This window comes from Procambarus clarkii, chromosome 13, assembly GCF_040958095.1.
Source record: "Procambarus clarkii isolate CNS0578487 chromosome 13, FALCON_Pclarkii_2.0, whole genome shotgun sequence".
Taxonomy (NCBI): domain Eukaryota; kingdom Metazoa; phylum Arthropoda; class Malacostraca; order Decapoda; family Cambaridae; genus Procambarus; species Procambarus clarkii.
The window spans coordinates 23,282,766-23,302,335 of record NC_091162.1 but is presented as its reverse complement, the minus strand read 5'-3'; the positions used below and the strand labels follow the sequence as shown (position 1 = coordinate 23,302,335).

Sequence of the window (19,570 nt, the reverse complement as noted above, 5' to 3'; positions counted from 1 at the left end):
CCTATGTTATTCCTTTTTCTTGCCAAGCGAAGCGTGTTTGTGGCGAGAATTTTTTTTTTTTTTTTTCCTTTGACTTGTGTAGCGGAGCGAGGCTGGAGCAAGAGAGAACACATGTCCCCTCCTCTCTTATATAGTCCCCCCGCGGCGCTCCGCACGCTGCGCTGCGGATCGCGCTGTGCAATTGTCTTCTCCTCCATCAGAAATTCCTCCGCATTCCTACGTAATGCAGCGGTTATTAACTTTACCACACTACCTTACGTTAAAAGCCTTGGTCCACATAGACAGGATACAAGGTTTTACACTGAACACAAGCTAGGGTAAAGCTCTACTATTGAATAACTTGAAGTTAGAGTCAGCTTAGGGTAGGGGACCACGTGGTTCCAATGGGACCCCCTTTAGAATAACTAGTAATATAAACTCTAAAAACACCTACTACACACAAAATAGACTACTCTACACATAGAACATAAGTATGCAAGATATTGAATAATGTACTTATCTTGAACAAGACACAGAAATAAGGAAACGAAGAGGAAGGGTAAGAGGTTCCTGTCCACACCACGCCAGCTCAGAAAAAGATGGAGTCTCTCCCCTTCATCCCCCCAGCTGGCTGCTGCCGGCAGACTGCTCAACTAATCGTACCGCAGCCCTATACCAAGTTTACTCAGGTTTACCTTACCAATGATTAGAAAGTATTAGTAAGCCTAGTTGGTGCCTATGTTATTATTTAATAATCAACCCCCAGCTCAGTCTTTAAATGCTCTTTGAGAAACAAGAATAGTCTTACGTCTGGCAGGGAAGATACAAACAATGACGCATCGAGTTGCGATTTCCTACTCTAACGTAGCTTATTTAGTTAAATTTTGACCTCTGGTTTCCATTGAAGAACCCAGGGTCGTAACACAACACACAAGAAGTCAACACCAGCAATCAACAGCCAATTAATGCACAACTATATTCTACCCACTTCAAGACTCCGCACCAATATAGAAGCATCAAGAAATATGGACCAATAGGCCCTCTGCAGTTACTTCCATTCTTCCCTTTAATTTACCCAATTTATACCCATTGTTTCGTGTTCTGTCTTGTGTTGAAAGTTTTTGTTCACCTCATCCAAAACTGTTGTAACATCACCTCACCCAAAATGCGGGTATAAAATGAAAGCTGTTTAAAATCATAGCATAGTAGAACTCCGTGGTGTAGTGGTAAGACACTCGCCTGGCGTTCCGCGAGCGCTATGTCATGGGTTCGTATCCTGGCCGGGGAGGATTTACTGGGCGCAATTCCTTAACTGTAGCCTCTGTTTAACGCAACAGTAAAATGTGTACTTGGATGAAAAAACGATTCTTCGCGGCAGGGGATCGTATTCCAGGGACCATAGGATTAAGGACTTGCCCGAAACGCTACGCGTACTAGTGGCTGTACAAGAATGTAACAACTCTTGTATATTTCTCAAAAAAAAAAAAAAAAAAAAAAAACTGTTTAGTGTTATAGTTGTGTGTGTGTAAACTAAAGTCTTTGGAAATGTAATAAGTTATTACGAAACACGTTCAAGTGTTGCGTCAGACTAGAAATAAAAATGAATTTTGGAGAATTGATTTTTCAATTACCATCAACAGTGAAAAGAAACATAAGAAATATTGAGAAAATTTATGTTAGAATTATTAATCTTTTTCGGTCATATCTAATAATATATGTCTAAGGAAAGACTGCTACCAAAATATACTAATATATATATATATATATATATATATATATATATATATATATATATATATATATATATATATATATATATATATATATATATATATATATATATATATATATATATATATATATATATATATATATATAATATATGTGTGTGTATATGCTGGAGGGGAGGGGGTCCTCTCTGGGAGGGGTTTCTGGTGTTTTTTTCGGTAGGGGGGGGGGGGGTTGCGCCGCCTTCTGGCCAGTGTTGCCAGATTGGGCTACAAGTAGCGAATTGGGCTACGTTTGAACTCCTAAATGTTTAATCTCGCTACTTGCGACTTTTTGGGCTAATTTGAAAATAAATTGGTTAGTTTGTACTAGTAATTTCAAAATAATCAATGACTTATTATTTATGCATTCATAATGTAATGTGTGTAAATCACAGAAGTGTCCAACTGCCTTTTTGACCAGACCACAAAGTAGGCCTGGTCAGAGACCGGGCCCTGGGGACGTTGAACCTCGGAACCTGGGAAAAAACGCAAGGTACGGTAGGGTTATCCAACCCTAATTGCCATTAATGTTTCATCCCGGGTGATGTCTATGCAAGCAATCCATCCTCATGAAATGATAGTACTTAACTATTTGGTTGAAATTACCAATATGTAGTGATGGACCACCAGTAAGCCACTTAAAGATGAGTTTAAGTAGTGTACCACATCAAATTGTTTGGATGTGTGGTAATGGTATGATAGACAGAATACTTAGGAGCTATAAGAATTTTGCCCCAGGAGTTTAACACTTATATGCTGTGCTTATTATATTAACCTGCAATGGACGGGCTCACCATAGCCGTGCTACTTGGAACTTTTTGTTCCTAGTAGCGAATCTTAAAGAATAACAACAGGCTGCAATGTTAAATGGGATTCACGCTGGATTAGAAAAATTCACTCTTGGAATACTCTGAAGAATCATGCATCCTGATCACGCAAAGCTTCATGTTAATTTCGACTTTAATTCCATTTATCTGCCCCTGGAGAAAGTTGACTTTGGTTACGAATTTTCTACACTTTAGGTCAGTAACAGACAAAACAATGCTATAAACCAGGAATAGCTTCAAAATGTTCAAGAAAGGTGACGCAAATGTTTAGTGAAAACTTGCAAAGAGCTTCTTTCTCGTATTCATAATAATGCTGAAACTTTCAAAAAGGTGAAAAATCTGTCGCCTAGCAGATTTTAGGCCCAGACACGGCCATCATTTTCAGAACTTCCATTAGTTTTAGCTGACCAGTCTAAGCTTAGTAAAATTTAAAGTCAGTGCGCCTACTGTTAACCACTGACTGGTCCAACACTTGTGAGGGACAAATTCCAACATCTGGATCGTCATTTTGGACCAAGACAATACATCAAAAACGCTGCTGGCGATCCCATACTGATTCACCTCGCTGAGTTTGCATTGAAAATATAGCTTACCGATCAGTAATGCCCTGGTTGAATGCGTATTTTCGAGAGTAACATCTGTGAACACTAAAATTGAGAATTCGAATGGAACTTGAGCTTTCGACATAATTCTTGAGAATCAAACATATCTTGAAGAAAACGGAACTTGTTGCTCTCATAATTTGATCCACCTATAACAATGCTTAAACATGAGTCTACAATACACAAGAACGAATTTGTGGATGCAGACGAAGATCTTGATAATTTTCAATTGTGAAGACGTGGATGGAGTCCACACCCATTATGCTTCATACAACATATATTAATAAATTATCCTATTATCACATTTTTTTATCTGCAGAGATAACATTAATAAAATCATTAAAATCGTGTAGTGTACTCTATGTATTAAAATATATTACTTTAAATACCGTATCCTTGCTCGAAAAGCTATATGCGTATTAGTGGCTATTTAGGTATTGTATGTACTAGCTCTATATATAAATCCAACATCATGTTTGTAATTCATCTTCTTTGTATGTACTTTTACCTGAATAAAAAATTGAATGTGAATTTGTATGAGTTACTAAACAACAAATTGGGCTACTAGAGACTCGCTACTTTTCGAGCGTGAGGCCGCTACTATGAGCAAGTGGGACCTGGCACCCGCGGCCGCTGCTCCAGCAGACATGTCCGCCGCCGTCGTCTACAACGTTGGGGCCAAGGCCGAGGAAAAACACCACAATGAGGAGGAAGACGTAGGCGACGTCGACGATTTAGTTGATGGATCAGCTCCAGAGGACGCCAAGAAGAAGAAGAAAAAGAAAAAGAAGAAGAAGGCAGGTAAGAAGAGAGTGTAGAGGCGAGGGGTGACGGGGTCCGCCTCGCCTGCCTCACCATGCTCACCATCCACCATACTATACCTCCCTCACCCTCACCTTCTCCTGCTGCCCTCACTACACGTCCCTCACTGCTCATCACCGTCATCATCTCCCAGTAAAACTGTGCTCTTACTCGCGTTTGAAGAGTAAGTGTAAGTCATGATGTGTGGCTACAACGGTCTCCCTACCTTTACATTTATTTTTGTATTTATGTATGTATATATGTATGTGTATGTATATATATATATATACATATATATATATATACATATATATATATACATATATATATATACATATACATATATATATATATATACATATATATATATATATATATATATATATATATATATATATTTATATATATATATTTATATATATATTTATATATATAATATATATATATATATATATATATATATATATATATATATATATATATATATATATATATATATATATATATATATATATAAAATTGTTATTGTTTATATATGTTACATGTTATTGTATAGGAGCAGCCCATACAAGGCAGCTCCTATTTATATTAATGTATTTAGGAGCTGCCTCATATGGGCCAAATAGGTCTTCTGTAGTTCCTTTATTATTATGTTTAAATGATGACTGGTTGACCTAGTATACCTCATTACACTCATAAAAAGAGTTGAGAAAACCATATGAACATCATTGGTCTGTGTATCATGTAGTTATGACAGAATTTTATTCAATAACGATAACCACATTCACATAGTAATGTAACAATGAAATGGCAGCAGGATTTTTTCATGAGCCAAGGTAAACTCCATTACAGCCACATAGAGGGATTATATCCTTATTTGCATTATATATGTAAATCTCGAACAGTAATAGTTTAAATTGTCATATCTGCTTGATACCTGCTTGATTGGGTTCTGGGAGTTCTTCTACTCCCCAAGTCTGGCCAAGGCCAGGCTTGTCTTGAGAGAGCTAGGTCCAACAGCCTGTTGCTTGGAGCGGCCCGCAGGCCCACATATCCACCACATCCCGGTTGGTCCAGCACTTCTTGAAGAAAACTATCTAGTTTTCTCTTGAAGATGTCCACTATGACTATAACCACATTACCCTGTGAATCACCATATGATGACAACCTCTCTTTAAGGGTTAAATAAAGATTTTTGTTCAATGAAATTAGGCTTTAGAACAATTTCTCAACTGGGGTTCTACAAGAGAGAGTGATATAGGCTAATTCAAATCATATACATATACATTTTTGAGTCGTTTTTTTTTCATTGTCATTTAACCAGTATCTGGAGCAAAGATAGAAATCGTCGTCTTTTAGTTGACGATGAAATCCATGTGTGTGTCTAAAGTATGACTTGGAACAGTTTGATGGGTACTAAGGTTGAGAAAAGCTGCTGTGGAGAATGGGAAATAGTAAGATATGAATGGTAACTTTATAAGACACTAAACACATTTTTAAAGACTTTCCTAGACAAATTAAACATTTGGAGAAACGGGTACTGTATAGTAATGGTTATCTCATAAAAACTAAATAAGTGAAAAATAAATTGCATCATACAAATGCCTCATGAAGGCATCTCCAGTTATAATGAGTGTCTGGATACAACAAATCAAAGTTTGGCCACTTACAGTTCACCAAATTGAAGTTGTGCTCTATCGGTAACGCCTTTCAACTTGGAAACATCAGATTTGTATTTCCTAAGACACTCGGTTTGCATAAGTCTGGTGCATACATCTGAAAACCAAGTACAGTACAACAATTAAATATTCAGGGATGAAATTACAGTGGTACCTTCGTTTTCGTAGTTAATCCGTTCTCAGAGATGGTACGAAATCCGAAATGAATTTTCCCTTAAGAAATAATGTAAATTGAATTAATCCGTTCCACACCCCCAAAAATATTTACTAAAAAATAGATTTTATATGGAATAATACTCTTGGGTACCTTACCTTTACGGAGGACTCTTGTTGGTATATGGAAGACAGTGAGGATGGGGGGAGGAGGAGGAGGAGAGGTGTTAGTGTTTAGAAGGAGAGTCCCCTTCCATTATAACAGCAGTGATGACATTTGTGGGGTACTCACTCTTATATTTTGCAGGCATACCACTTGGACCTGGTTGTGGCTCACTGCTTGCTTGTCTTACTAAGAATCTATCTATAACACTCGTTTTTCCCAACGTTTTAACACTTGTCTGTAGTGAGACATCACATTGTCTCTATGAATGATCTCTTTTTCCTCTATCGTCATCCTCACAACTATTTTCTTAGGTTGAACATTACCACTGACTTTCTTTGAACCCATGGCATGATATATAATGAGAACTTTTATGTTTAGAAACAAAAAAAAAGCACAAAAACAATGAAATTCTTCACAAAGAATCTAAGCGTGATCATCACTAGGCGGGAGACACTGGTAAATTGAAGCGCCACGCTCGCGGTGGACCTGTACGTGTATAAAACAAACTACGACCCCTGAGGCAAACTACAACAACCGAATCTAGAAATTTATTACAAAAACCGAAAACTATGAGAACAGGAGCCTACGAGAACCGAGGTTCCACTGTATTATGCTTCGGCCAGATCAGTAACATTACTTACATTTCATTCTTATGCTATGTGCAACTTTTGGTGGGGTATCAATTCATCTTATGTTACTCTTATTAACTGTCATATATGTATATATTACATATATTTGAAAAGAATACTGTATTGGTAAAAAATATTTGGATTCTTATTTCTCTAAATACACTTATTATATTGCTGGCTCTAATGTATACACCCTTTATATCCAGTTCTTCTCTTTTATTTCATATTTCTTTGTATATTTACATAAGCATCAAATGTTAATATTTACTGGATAATATTGTTTATAATGTCTACTCTGTTAAAGCTGGTGGTGTGAGCTCGGTAAACGTCCCAGATGGAGACGACGATGGGGCCGTCAACGGTGTGGCGGATAACATAGCCAAGATTAATATAGAGGTGGATGATGAAGAGGAGGTAATGAATAAAAGAAAAATTATATTCCTTTTTGTTAGTTTTAGTAGTTTCTGTAGCAGGGAGAAAAAGGTAACCATGGATTATGCTTACATTTAAACACTTGACAACAAATGTTTTACACATGTACTGATGTCAGGGATAATCTCAGTAGTCTTTGTTGCAACTACTGTAATATCAAGCAAAGTTTTGTGCAAGACCCAATTAAAGTACGTTATTTTGTTTTTATGCCTTTAAAATGGTTGAAGATACAGTACAGTATTGTTAAAATAGCTCCCGCCACCTTGACCACTACAGAGCACCACTTGCTTTTCGAACCCCCTTGGGGACGAGACCCATCTGTTATCGTGTAAGTTAGTAAACGAGAAATGTAGGGGAAAAGTATGAAAAACTCTAAGGGAAAACATTGACAGGTTCATAGCATAAATGCGACAGTATTTTGTTTGTACAATAAGAGAAGTCCTGATTCGCTTATGTTGATGATCAATGTTGATAAAGCATACTTGTTAACATGGAAGCGGTGGTGGTGGATGTTGTTGGTGATGGGTTGACTGGGTCAACATGTGATGAGCCAGGTGCAGGTGAGGCAAAGCGAGCTTTCTTTGAAACCATTGCAAAAGACTTTAATTGACATTTGTTTCATTCCCTTTGATCTTGTTTTTAAAAACTTCATATACAAATTGTACAGACTCATCATGCCCTTAGTTGCAAACTTGCTGTAACTCGTGTCCATAAATGCCAGAATGGCTTCAAAATGTTGCTGAATTTTTTCCATATAACATTTTTCCTTTAACGTTTCTTCATCCTCTTCCTCTCCATCTTCTTCATTGCACTCTTCTGGCTTTTGTGCTGCACATATTAATTCTATAATTTCATCATCAGTCATGTTTCGATTGTTAAGGGCTTCATTAAAATCTATCCACCTATCTATGTCATCTTCTATTGTTTCAGTCACCAGTTCTGCTCTCAGTTCAGGGGACTTAATCCTCTTGACATAGGCTAGGCATTTCTCTCTTAATTTTTTCCTCTCACTAACTTTCATCGCTGCAACTTGTTCAAAATCTGGCTCGTCATCTTCCTCAGGAAACAGACATGATGTGGGTCAAATTTTTTTCCAACCATTTCTTAGTGTTGTCTGCTGTCCCATGCACTATCAGTCCAGATAGCTGACTTTACTGTGAAGACTTCATAAAAGTCCTTAATTGTTCCTAGCTGATTACAGGCATACCTCAGTTTAAGAGTTTAATTGGTTCCTGGAGACGCCTCGTATTCCGAAAACTCGCATTCCGAAGCTAATTTCCCCATAAGAAATAAAGGGAAATGAATTAATCCGTTCCTGACTACCCCAAAAACCCCACATCAAACTAAATTTTTATACCTAATTCATCTAAATAAACCTACAAAACTATGTTCAAGTTATTACTTACCTTGCTGTTGAATGCTGTAGGCATATGGAAGATGGTGAGGAGGTGGGAGGAAGAGAGGAGTTACCGTTTGGAAGGGGAGTCCCCTTCCATTATAACATCAGGCAGTGAGGACTTCACTGGTATGCACACTCTGGCACATTTTGCCTGCATACCACTAGGACTTGCTTGTTTTACTAAGAATTTGTCTAATGACACTTGTTTTTCCCTACATTTTAACACTTGTCTGTAGTAAGACATCACATTATCATTTAAAAGGTCAATGCAACAGCCTGCTACAGCTTTATCTGGGTGAGTCTTTTCAACAAAACTTTGCAGTTCTTCCCATACTTCACACATTTTCTTAATCAAGAAGGGACATCCTCTACTGCCTCTACTCACAGCTATTTTCTTAGGTTGAACCTTACCAATGGCTTTCTTGAGACCCATGGCAAGATATATAATGACAACTTTTATGCTCAAATGGCCAAAAAACCGATAAAAAACTGTAAATCCTTGTGAAGAATTCAGGTGGGATAGTCACTGGACACGAGACACTGGTAAACTGAGGCGCGATCGCCATGCCACCACGCGCCAGTCGGCCTGTACACGTATCAACAAACTCGCTTCCCGAGGTAACCCTCGCCTTCCGAGACATATTTTTGGAGTAAATCCTGCTCGTCTTCCGAAAAACTCGCATTCCGAGGTACCACTGTATTAAGATGTCTAGCAAAAATCCTCTTGTAGTGATGTTTAAGGTTCTTAATTATTCCTTGATCCATGGGTTGGATCAGTGAAATTGTATTGGGTGGTAAGAACGTTCCAATAATATTGCCATTTACTAGCTCATCACCTCGTGGATGCGTTGAACTGTTATCTAGCAGCAGCACAACTTTGCTGTTTTGTGGGAGGCCAACACTTTTCAAGTGCTCCTGCACCTCAGGTAGGTACATAGTTCTTATTAAACCACTCGACAAATATTACTTGAGACATCCACGCACTTGGCTGGTCCTTATAAGTCACAGGAAGGCACCTAGGTGACTTTTTAAAGCCCTGGGATTTTTGCTAATTTCAGTCACAAGTAATTTTAATTTGTGCATGCCAGCTGCATTTGCACAGCACAACAAAGAAGTATGTTGACCAGACCACACACACTAGAAGGTGAAGGGACGACAACGTTTCGGTCCGTCCTGGACCAAATTATGTTGGTCTTCCTCCAAAATAATCTTTCCTGCCTCTACTCTACAGAGACGCCGTCTTGTTGAATCGGCTCTAATACACAATGTACCCAACATGAACTTGAGTCCTGGCTTTGTTGCTTTGGACTCCTCCCTTTCACAGTATATACTTATATGCTCTAATCTTTCTAACAAACGTGACCTAACATAAGCTTACCCTTTCATTTATCTTTCTTTCTCTTTCCTTTTCTGTCTCTCTCTTCTCTCTTTTATTCTGTTCATTGTTTTCTCTTATGTTCCCTTACTATCCTCTTCTTATTCCTATTACTATCTCCTTCTCATTCGGTGGTTATAATAGGAGCTGCCTCATATGGGTCAATAGGCCCTCTGCAGTTCTTATTTCTACTACTATCCCCTCTACTACACCTTACTTTGCTCCTCACCTCTCTCTTGCCTATTTATTGCCTGCATCTACTTCATCACAATCGACTTGAGAATGGTCCAGGACGGACCGAAACGTCGTCGTCCCTTCACCTTCTAGTGTGTGGTCTGGTCAACAACAAAGAACTTCTCTGTTTGTTCTGTTCATAACCACCTGAAGGATCGTGTCCTCACCACTATGAGCCATCGTGTCTGGGTAGTATATGCCAGTACAAACCTGTCTCATCAGCATTATAAATTTGATCTGGAGATAAATTTTGTTCTTGCACCATCTCCGATAATTTACTTGCATACTCGTCAGCACCAACAGTGTCAGCAGATTCTTTCACCATGTACTTTAATGAACCTAATGCCATGGCGGGTTTTAAAGCTTCTGAGCCATCCATCACTGTATACACACTTCTGAGGAATTTTCATGGCTTGGTGAAATTCACGTGCCTTTTCCATGAGCAGCCAGCCTGCCACTGGCTTCATCACCCCGCGCCCCTGTTTGTATCACTCCCACGCTGCGTTATCAATACTCCACTTTTGCTCTACTTACTACCTTTCTATTTCATATTGCCTTACAACTTTCACTTTTAGAGAAAGTAAAAAATGATAGGTTTTGCCTTAAGATCATCAAAAACAGTACTTTTGCTTATGCCATATTCAGCGCACACGACATTTCTCGGGACACCGCTCTCCACCTTCTTAATTATTTCAACTTTCTTTTCAAATGTCATCACTGACCTCTTTCTGTTACGTAACCCGCTTGTTGATGCTTTCACTGAAACAATCCGTGCATTTGGAGCCAACATGGTGCACTGATGTTCCTTGATTGTGCTGATATATAAAACAAAGTCACGGAAGTCACTCCAATCTCATGACAAATCAAAACAATGGGAACAATAGGCTGTGAATCTGTGACATCACAGGATAGCAGGCACTAGAGTGGTGGCACCCGATACGGTCAGTGGGTAAACTAGACCATCTCCCACCCACTACCCTGGGCCGGCGCGACGCTTGGGGGGACCGCTTCCTCATTCGAACTTGGTTCGTGTAGGGTAACTCCAACCCCAACCAGCGCGATGCTAGGCGGACCGCTTCCTACCCGAACTTTGTTCGTGTAGCGTGACTCCCCAACCCCAATTGGGAAACTGGAACTTTCGGATAACTAAAGTTCAGAAACCAAGCGGTGCTCTGTATATTGTAGTAGATACATAGCTTTTGTTTGTAACCATATTCTGATATTGTAACAGTGCTTAGCAAAGATGAGTATTACTTGTAAAATCTGCAGGGTGAAGGTGGCGTTGAGGGAGAGGATGGAAGTAACAAGAAGAAAAAGAAGAACAAGAAAAAGAAGAAGGGAGGAGTGGGGATAATTGGAGGACCTTGTGTGCAGCAGACTGACCCACCATCAATCCCAGTGGCAGATCTTTACCCTGATGGTGAGTTGTAATGAACTTTGTAGTTTTTTTCTCAGATGTTTGGTTTAATGGCCCTTTGTTGACAAATGTCACCTACAACACGATGCGTGACACCCTCCACCTCTCAGAAAGTAATTTTCTCAACACAAAAACTTGAACTATAATAATAATAATAATTTTAAATAATAGAGTATATTTTTTTCTAATTTTAATAGCTATTTGGATGACAATTCATATTCTCCATTTTTGTTGGCCACCCTGTTTTAGACAATATTTGGAATGGGGAGTACTCAAACAATTGAATGCAAAGGTAAACCAAATATCTAAATGAGTCAGACATATAAGGAATTTATTCAGTGTCATATTAGAGAAGAAATGGAATGTATTATAAAAATGTAGTAGTGGTGGCAAACTACTTATCACTAGTTGAATGTTGAAAGGCTGGACCAAAGAGCTGAAGCTCAATCCCAAGGATCACAATTGAGTATTCCTGCTCTAAGCAACTATTCTTGCTCCACCTACTTCATTTCCCATTTTGTTCTGTCCCAGTTGAGGTGAAGGTGGTGATAATGGCTTTGTTTTGTTTTGGTTCATTTTGGTTTATTCATCTTGTTTATTTGATAGAAAATACTGGGTTCTTTTTTGTCAAAGCATTTTCTCTCACTGAGCTGTAACATGATTCTCGTTGAAAAATGTGCTTGTTTTTAATGACATTTACGTCTATTTTAGAATGTTTCTGCATTTCATTGGGTGATCATAAATGAATGTTTTGTTATTCCTTTCTGATTGCTCATATTTACACACATCCATTCCATGCATAGTATTAGCAGGCTTTGAATTAATGTTTTATTTGTTTAACTTTATTACACACAGTTTTGGCTCTTGTGTTAGTAAAGTTTCACTGGGTTCCTTCAGTTACTCAGCTTTTACATTTTTTTATCTTTTGTCTACTGTTGTGTTTTCATTAAGCTGTTTACCTGTGTGTTCACTTACCTGAGCGTCAGTTATTTACCTTTTGTTTGTAACTTTGATACATTTAACCATTGAACTTGTTTGCAACTTTGATACACATGACCATCTGCAGAAAGAATGTTCTTCAGAATTTCTGGTGCCTTCAGGAAGGTGGAATTAGCCTTGTCGCAAATCCAGTCAAGTGGATGTTTGACAGTTTTGATTCTTAAATTATCTAGAATATTGAGATTTAATGCAGACTTGTGCAGAACATAATGGCAGTCAGTGTAGTTGGGGGGTATTCTGCCCTGATTGCATTTGATGCAAAGCTTGTGTAGTCACAATTTCTTTTTAATTTTAAACATTTTTGATATTTCTGGTGGTGTTATTTGTTATATAGTTGGGTGGGAATGTGATTTATAGGTGGTCTGGTTTTGGATCTGTGATGGGGGCCTAATAGATATTGCTGCCTTGTATAAGTTATGGGATTATTTTCTTTTAATTATAGGTTGATGTAGTATTAACAAGTGTGGTAGTCAAACCACTATAAAAACGTTAAAACCAAATGGGTTGAACACCTGGAGAGGAGTGACATCAGACAGACAGTATGGTGTTTGAACAGAAAGAATGTGAAACATAACTACTTAGTTATTATAAGAATCAGAGATTCTACAGGAAAGAGATGGTTGGGTTGCGTCTAACTGGACCTTAAAAAAAAAAAAAACTTGACAGAGTCCCAGACAAGAGGTTGTTTTGGAAACTGGAATATGCTGGAGAGGTGATAGGGAGACTTCTGACATGGATGAAGAATTTTCTAACTGACAGAAAAATGAGGGTGGTAATCAGAGGCAATGTATCTGACTGGAGGAGTGTTACTGGTAGAGTACCACAGGGCTCAGTTCTTGCACCGCTAATGTTCATTGTTTACATAAATGATCTACCAGAAGAAACACAGAATTATATGAATATGTTTGCGAATGATGCTAAGATACTGGGGAATGTTATGGAATGTGTAACTGGAGTAAATATAAATAGACCACATACAACTTATAAACTATGTGGAAAGGAATTAAAACACACTAGTAAAGAATGAGGTCTAGGTGTGGTTTTGAATAGTAAATTGTGACCAGAGGAACACAAAGAACATTGTGTGAGGAGCCTATGAGTTGCTTTCCAGCTTCAGACTTGCTTTTAACACTTTGTCCCCCCCCCATCCCCCCATCCCCGACGTGTGCCCAAGCCAACCTCAAGTGGGGCTGGGTGTTTTGCATCAGCGTGTGGCCAGACTAAATGTGTATACTCTTCAGTTTTCACACCTCAATTTTCATGTTATGTCATTCATTTTGGTATCATAGTTTTCGCAATAGAATTCCCTACAGGGGTATATGCATATAAGGTCCAAAAGCCCCAAAGATGACCAAATGTTACCTGTGAGCAAGCACCCATTGGCACACTCGCAACACATGCACACAAATGTGTATACTCTTTCAGTTTTCTCGCCTCAATTTTTGTTGTACGTCGTTCATTTTGGTATCATTGTTCGCAATAGGATTCCCTACAGAGGTACTGTATGTGCATATAAGGTCAAAACGCCTGGCGTGCCACCTGCAGCAAACCCGAAAATCGGCCAAGCATTACCCATGAGCGAGCACCCATCTGCACACCACCAACACCCGCACTAATATGTGTTTTCTCATGTCAAGTTTCGTGTTGTCGTTTATTTTGGTATTGAAATGTTCACAGTCAAATTCTCTAAAGGAATATTGGCATATAAGGCTGGCATGCCACCCGCAACAAACTCAAAAATCACCCGAGTGTTATCCGTGAGCGTTGCCCATCAATTTTCGTGTTGCATCGTTCACTTGGTGTCAATTTGTTCACAATAGACTTTTTGAAAAGGATATATGTATATAAGATAAAAATAAACAGGCATATTACCCACAGCACACTAGGAAGTCCACCGAGTGTTAATCAGGAGTGAGCACCCATCTGCACACTGACTAGAAGAGGGAAGGAAGAGGTGGTGGTGGTGTAGCTCTGCTGGTAAGAATAGGCTGGGATTTTGAGGAGATGGTTATTCAAGGCTGTGAAGGTTTTAGTGAGTACATAACAGGGACAAAAAATTATAGTTGTAGACATATATAATCCACCACCAAATGACAGAAGGCCCAGACAGGAATATGATAAACAACATGGCCACCATTAACATAGAGAGAACAGCTTCTGTTGCTAGCAGGAATAGATCTGGACTACTAATTGTGGGAGACTTCAACCACGGGAAGATTGATTGGGAGAACAGAGACCCACATGGAGAGCTAAGCTGCTGGACGTGGCAAAAAGAAGCTTTCTAAACCAACACATCAAGGAAACAACAAAAATGAGAGGGGAAGATGCTTGATCTGATATTTACCCTAAATGAGTGGGATATAAGTGAAGTTAAGTTGGAAGCACCCTTGGGAATGAATGATCACAGTGTATTGATCTTTGAGTACCTGGTAGAGCTAGGATTTATCTCCTTAAAAAAAGGACTAGGAAACAAAAGGCTGGCATACCGAAAGGAGAATTATGAGATGAGAAGTTTCCTAAGGGAAATACCATGGAACACAGACCTCAGAGATAAGTCTGTACAGGGTATGATGGACTATGTTACCCAAAAGTGTCAGGAGGCAGTAAACCGGTTTATCCCGGCCCAAAGGAAAAATCCAAGAAGCAAAAGAAGAATCCATGGTTTAATAGGGCATGTATGGAAGCAAAGGAACTGAACAAAAGGGCATGGAGGAACTTCCGAAATAACAGAACACCAGAAAGCAGAGAGTGATACCAGAGAACCAGGAATGAGTATGTTAGTGTGAAAAGAAAAGCAGAGAAAAAATTATGAAAATGATATAGCAAACAAAGACAAGACTGAAACAAAGCTACTCCACAGTCACATTAGGAGGAAAACGATAGTGAAAGAACAGGTAATGAAACTTAGAACAGGAGAGGACAGGTATACAGAGAAGGAAAAAGAGGTGTATGAAGAACTCAACAAGAGGTTCCAGGAGGTCTTCACAATAGAACAAGGTGAGGTCACTGAGCTAGGAGAGGAGGAAGTAAACCAGGCGGCTTTGGAAGGGTTCAAAATTACGAGAGATGAGGTTAAGAGACACCTGTTGGATCTGGATGTGAGAAAGGCTATTGGTCCAGACAGGATCTCACCATGGGGTACTGAAAGAGTGTGCAGAGGCACTTTGTTTGCCATTCTCCATAGTGTATAGTAGGTCACTGGAGATGGGAGACCTACCAGAAATATGGAAGACGGCAAATGTGGTCCCAATATACAAAAAGGGTGACAGACAAGAGGCACTGAACTACAGGCCAGTGTCCTTAACTTATATACCATGCAAGGTGATGGAGAAGATCGTGAGAAAAAACCTAATAACACATCTGGAGAGAAGGGACTTCTTGACAAATCGCCAACATGGGTTCAGGGAGGGTAAATCTTGCCTTACAGGCTTAATAGAATTCTACGACCAGGTGACAAAGATTAAGCAAGAAAGAGAAGGCTGGGTGGACTGCATTTCCTTGGATTGTCGGAAAGAATTTGACACAGTACCCCATAAGAGGCTCGTACATAAGCTGGAGAGACAGGCAGGAGTAACTGGTAAGGTGCCCCAGTGGATAAGGGAGTACCTAAGCAATAGGAAGCAGAGAGTTAGTGAGGGGCGAGACCTCAGATTGGCGTGAAGTCACCAGTGGAGTCCCACAGGGCTCTGTACTCGGTCCTATCCTGTTTCTGATATACATAAATGATCTGGAGAGTATAGACGCATTTCTCTCAATGTTTGTTGATGATGCCAAAATTATGAGAAGGATTAAGACAGTGGAGGACTGCTTGAGGCTTTTAGAAGACCTAGACCAACTGAAGGAATGGTCGAACAAATGGTTGTTAAGAGTTTAACCCAAGGAAATGTAATGCAATGAAGATAGGTGTAGGGAGCAGGAGGCCAGATACAAGGTATCATTTGGGAGATGACATTTAAGAGTCAGAGAGAGAAAAAGACTTGGGGGTTGATATCATGCCAGACCTGTCCCCTGCAGCCCATATCAAGAGGATAACATCAGTGGCATATGCCAGGTTGGCCAACATAAGAACGGCATTTAGAAACTTGTGTAAGGAATCATTCAGAACTTTGTATACCACATATGTCAGGCTAATCCTGGAGTATGCAGCCCCAGCATAGCGTTCATATCTAGTCAAGGATAAGACTAAACTGGAAAAGGTTCAAAGGTTTGCCATCAGTCTAGTACCCGAGCTGAGAGGTATGAGCTACGAGGAGAGACTACGGGAATTAAACCTCACATCGCTGGAAGACAGAAGAGTTAGGGGGGACATGATCACCACATTCAAGATTCTCAAAGGAAATTGATAGGGTAGATAAAGACAGGCTATTTAACACAAGGTGCACACACACTAGGGGACACAGGTGGAAACTGAGTGCCAAAATGAGCCACAGAGATATTAGAAAACTTTTTTTAGTGTCAGAGTGGTTGACAAATGGAATACATTAGGAAGTGATGTGGTGGAGGCTGACTCCATACACAGTTTCAAGTGTAGATATGATAGAGCCCAGTAGGCTCAGGAACATGTACACCAGATGATTGACAGTTGAGAGGCGGCATCAAAGAGCCAGAGCTCAACCCCCGCAAGCGCAAATAGGCGAGTACAATAAAATGTGTGTACTCTGTTCAGTTTTCTCGCCTCAATTTTCATGCTGCGTCGCTCATTTTGGTATCAAATGGATCGCAATCTAATGGTGTGCATTTTAAAACTAGTCCCATAATGATTGGAAAACAAATAGTTTTAACAAATATTTTTATTTTGAGCGTTGCGGCCGTCCCTTTCGCACGTCCTTGGAATTAATTGTGGATGTCGCAGACGTCCACGGGAGACAAAAATGGTACTTATTTTCATGGTGAAATACTAAAGAAACTGTTCTTGACTTTTGTGAGACCAAAATTGGAATATGCAGCAGTTGTATGGTGGCCAAATCTCAAGAAGCATAACAATAAACTGGAAAATGTGCAAGTGCTTGCTACAAAATGGCTTCCAGAACTGAAAAACAAGTTACGAGGAGAGGCTAGAGGCATTAGATATGCCAAAGCTAGAAAATAAAAGAAAAAGATATAATCACCACTTACAAAATAATAATAGGAATCGACCAAATTGACAGGAATTCCTGAAACTAGCAACTTCAAGAACACAGGTTCAAGCTAAGGAAACAATGGTGCCAAAAAATATTAGGAAGTTACATTTTGCAAACAGAGTGGTAGATGGTTGAAACAAGCTAATTGAGAAGTTGGTGGAGGCCAAAACCGTCGGTAGTGTCAAAGCGTTATATGACAGAGTACTGGGAAGATGGACACCACGAGTGTAGCTCTCATCCTGTAACTACACTTGGGTAATTACAAATCATGTTTTCACTCATGTCCTCACACAGTCCTCTAGGGCCTCTATCCTCTCCATCTTGAGTGCCAACTGGCTAATGTTTTATACTTTTGTTATATTCTAGGTAATCCTCCAATCGGAGAAATTTGTGAATACAAGATTAAAAAGGATGATAGAACTGCTATCAATCGAATGACATCTCAGGAAAAGAAAGCTCTTGAAACTTCGTATGAAGACATGTATCGTGAAATTCGAATTGGTGCAGAAGTTCATCGCACAGTAAGTCATAATTTAGTTATTGAATTTGATTGTTCAGATTGAATTACTTGGTTTAGAAAGTAGGTACAGTATATGACATTTCCTATGAAATGCTAATAAAAATTAGATAAAAACATTATCATGCCTGTAATCCAACTGAAATTAAGTACCCCAATACCATGATCCTCTATCAAATTAAGTCTTGTGGGGCATAGCATCAAAGGCTTTGCTAATGTGAAGGTACACAGTATTGCACTCTGCTTCTGTTGACTGCCTCAAAATGCTGTAAAAGAATGAGATGCAACTTGTCAATGCGGCTCATAGTGCGGTCATTAAGGGGGCGTCATTTCCAAATTTGCCCAAAATATGCAATAAATGAAAACTCATTTGATTTCAAACTTTTTTGACAAGTTGTAAATGAAAAGGGTGTCATCTGGTCCAAGTCTCGGCATCGTAACATAAATTGGAAGGAAGAAAAAATACTGAATTATATGTCAACAATTTTCCAAAATGTTCAAAAATGTTTATCAAACAAAAGTGTCAACTGAAATCATGTCTATGACTCAGCTATCACAATAGCATATATTAAAAACAAATTATAATTAGTTTTATTAAAAAAAAATTTAGTTAAATTTTTTTTTTCTCTTTTGTTTATTGGGCGACTTGCGTGAAACTTATACACCTGACAGCACGTAAGCCTATCTGTAAGGGTGCCAATTTTGGAAGAAATTGGTTGATGTCAACCTGAAGTCACAGATGGCACCACCTTAGACTTTATTTTGTACTTATTTATTTTCAAGTAACATAAACGTTCAAATATCTCTTTCATCTTTTATTCAATTTACATGAAACTTACACCTTATATGTAAAGTTTGTCTCTAAAATCTGAGAGAAGCATTTTTTCCTAAGTTCATTTATTGATTTTATAAATAGCAATAAACATGATATATTTGCATAATTTTGGGGGGAACTTTGACTATTTGTATTAGGAAAACTAAATACGTTTTGGAAAATCCCCTTCTACAGATCCTTTATTATATGCTAATGTGTCAGAAAAGTGTCATAGAATGATTATATCTGAAAGGTGTGGTTGTAAATATACACTTGAAAATGTGTAAAAAAATTTGAAAAAAAAATAAAAAAATAAAAAATCTCCCTTACTATTTAGGCTACAGTACTGAAACTTTGAACAATTGCAGCCCTTTTCATATACAACTAGTCAAAAAATATTGGTTGACATTGAACAACTTTCATTTTTCCAGAGGTAATGCCCCCTTAACCAATTATGTGTGACAACTTTGTGGCGCAGTTGTTAACAAATTATTAACATTATTTAAAAATGTAAAAATAGAAAAATGTCAAAACATTGTCAAATTTAAAAATGTTCATTTCAAATTGGTGAAAAAACATTAAATTATTGCTAAATTAAAAAAAAAAATTGCACCATCTGTCAAGTGCCTGAAGGCACTATGTGCAGTGCAGTGGTTAA

At 38.6% G+C, this 19,570-nt stretch overlaps 1 protein-coding gene across 1 annotated transcript in view; it reads left to right on the top strand.

Annotated features, from left to right (window-relative positions):
- Positions 1-3,764: 3,764 nt before the first annotated feature.
- und (methionyl aminopeptidase und) overlaps positions 3,765-19,570 on the top strand; it is a 29,914-nt gene continuing 14,108 nt past the window's right edge. The window contains exons 1-4 of the mRNA XM_045740778.2: positions 3,765-3,978; positions 6,910-7,019; positions 11,315-11,465; positions 17,948-18,102. Coding sequence (XP_045596734.2) covers positions 3,780-3,978; positions 6,910-7,019; positions 11,315-11,465; positions 17,948-18,102 — 615 coding nt within the window. The 5' untranslated portion in view covers positions 3,765-3,779. The remainder of the gene's footprint in view (positions 3,979-6,909; positions 7,020-11,314; positions 11,466-17,947; positions 18,103-19,570) is intronic.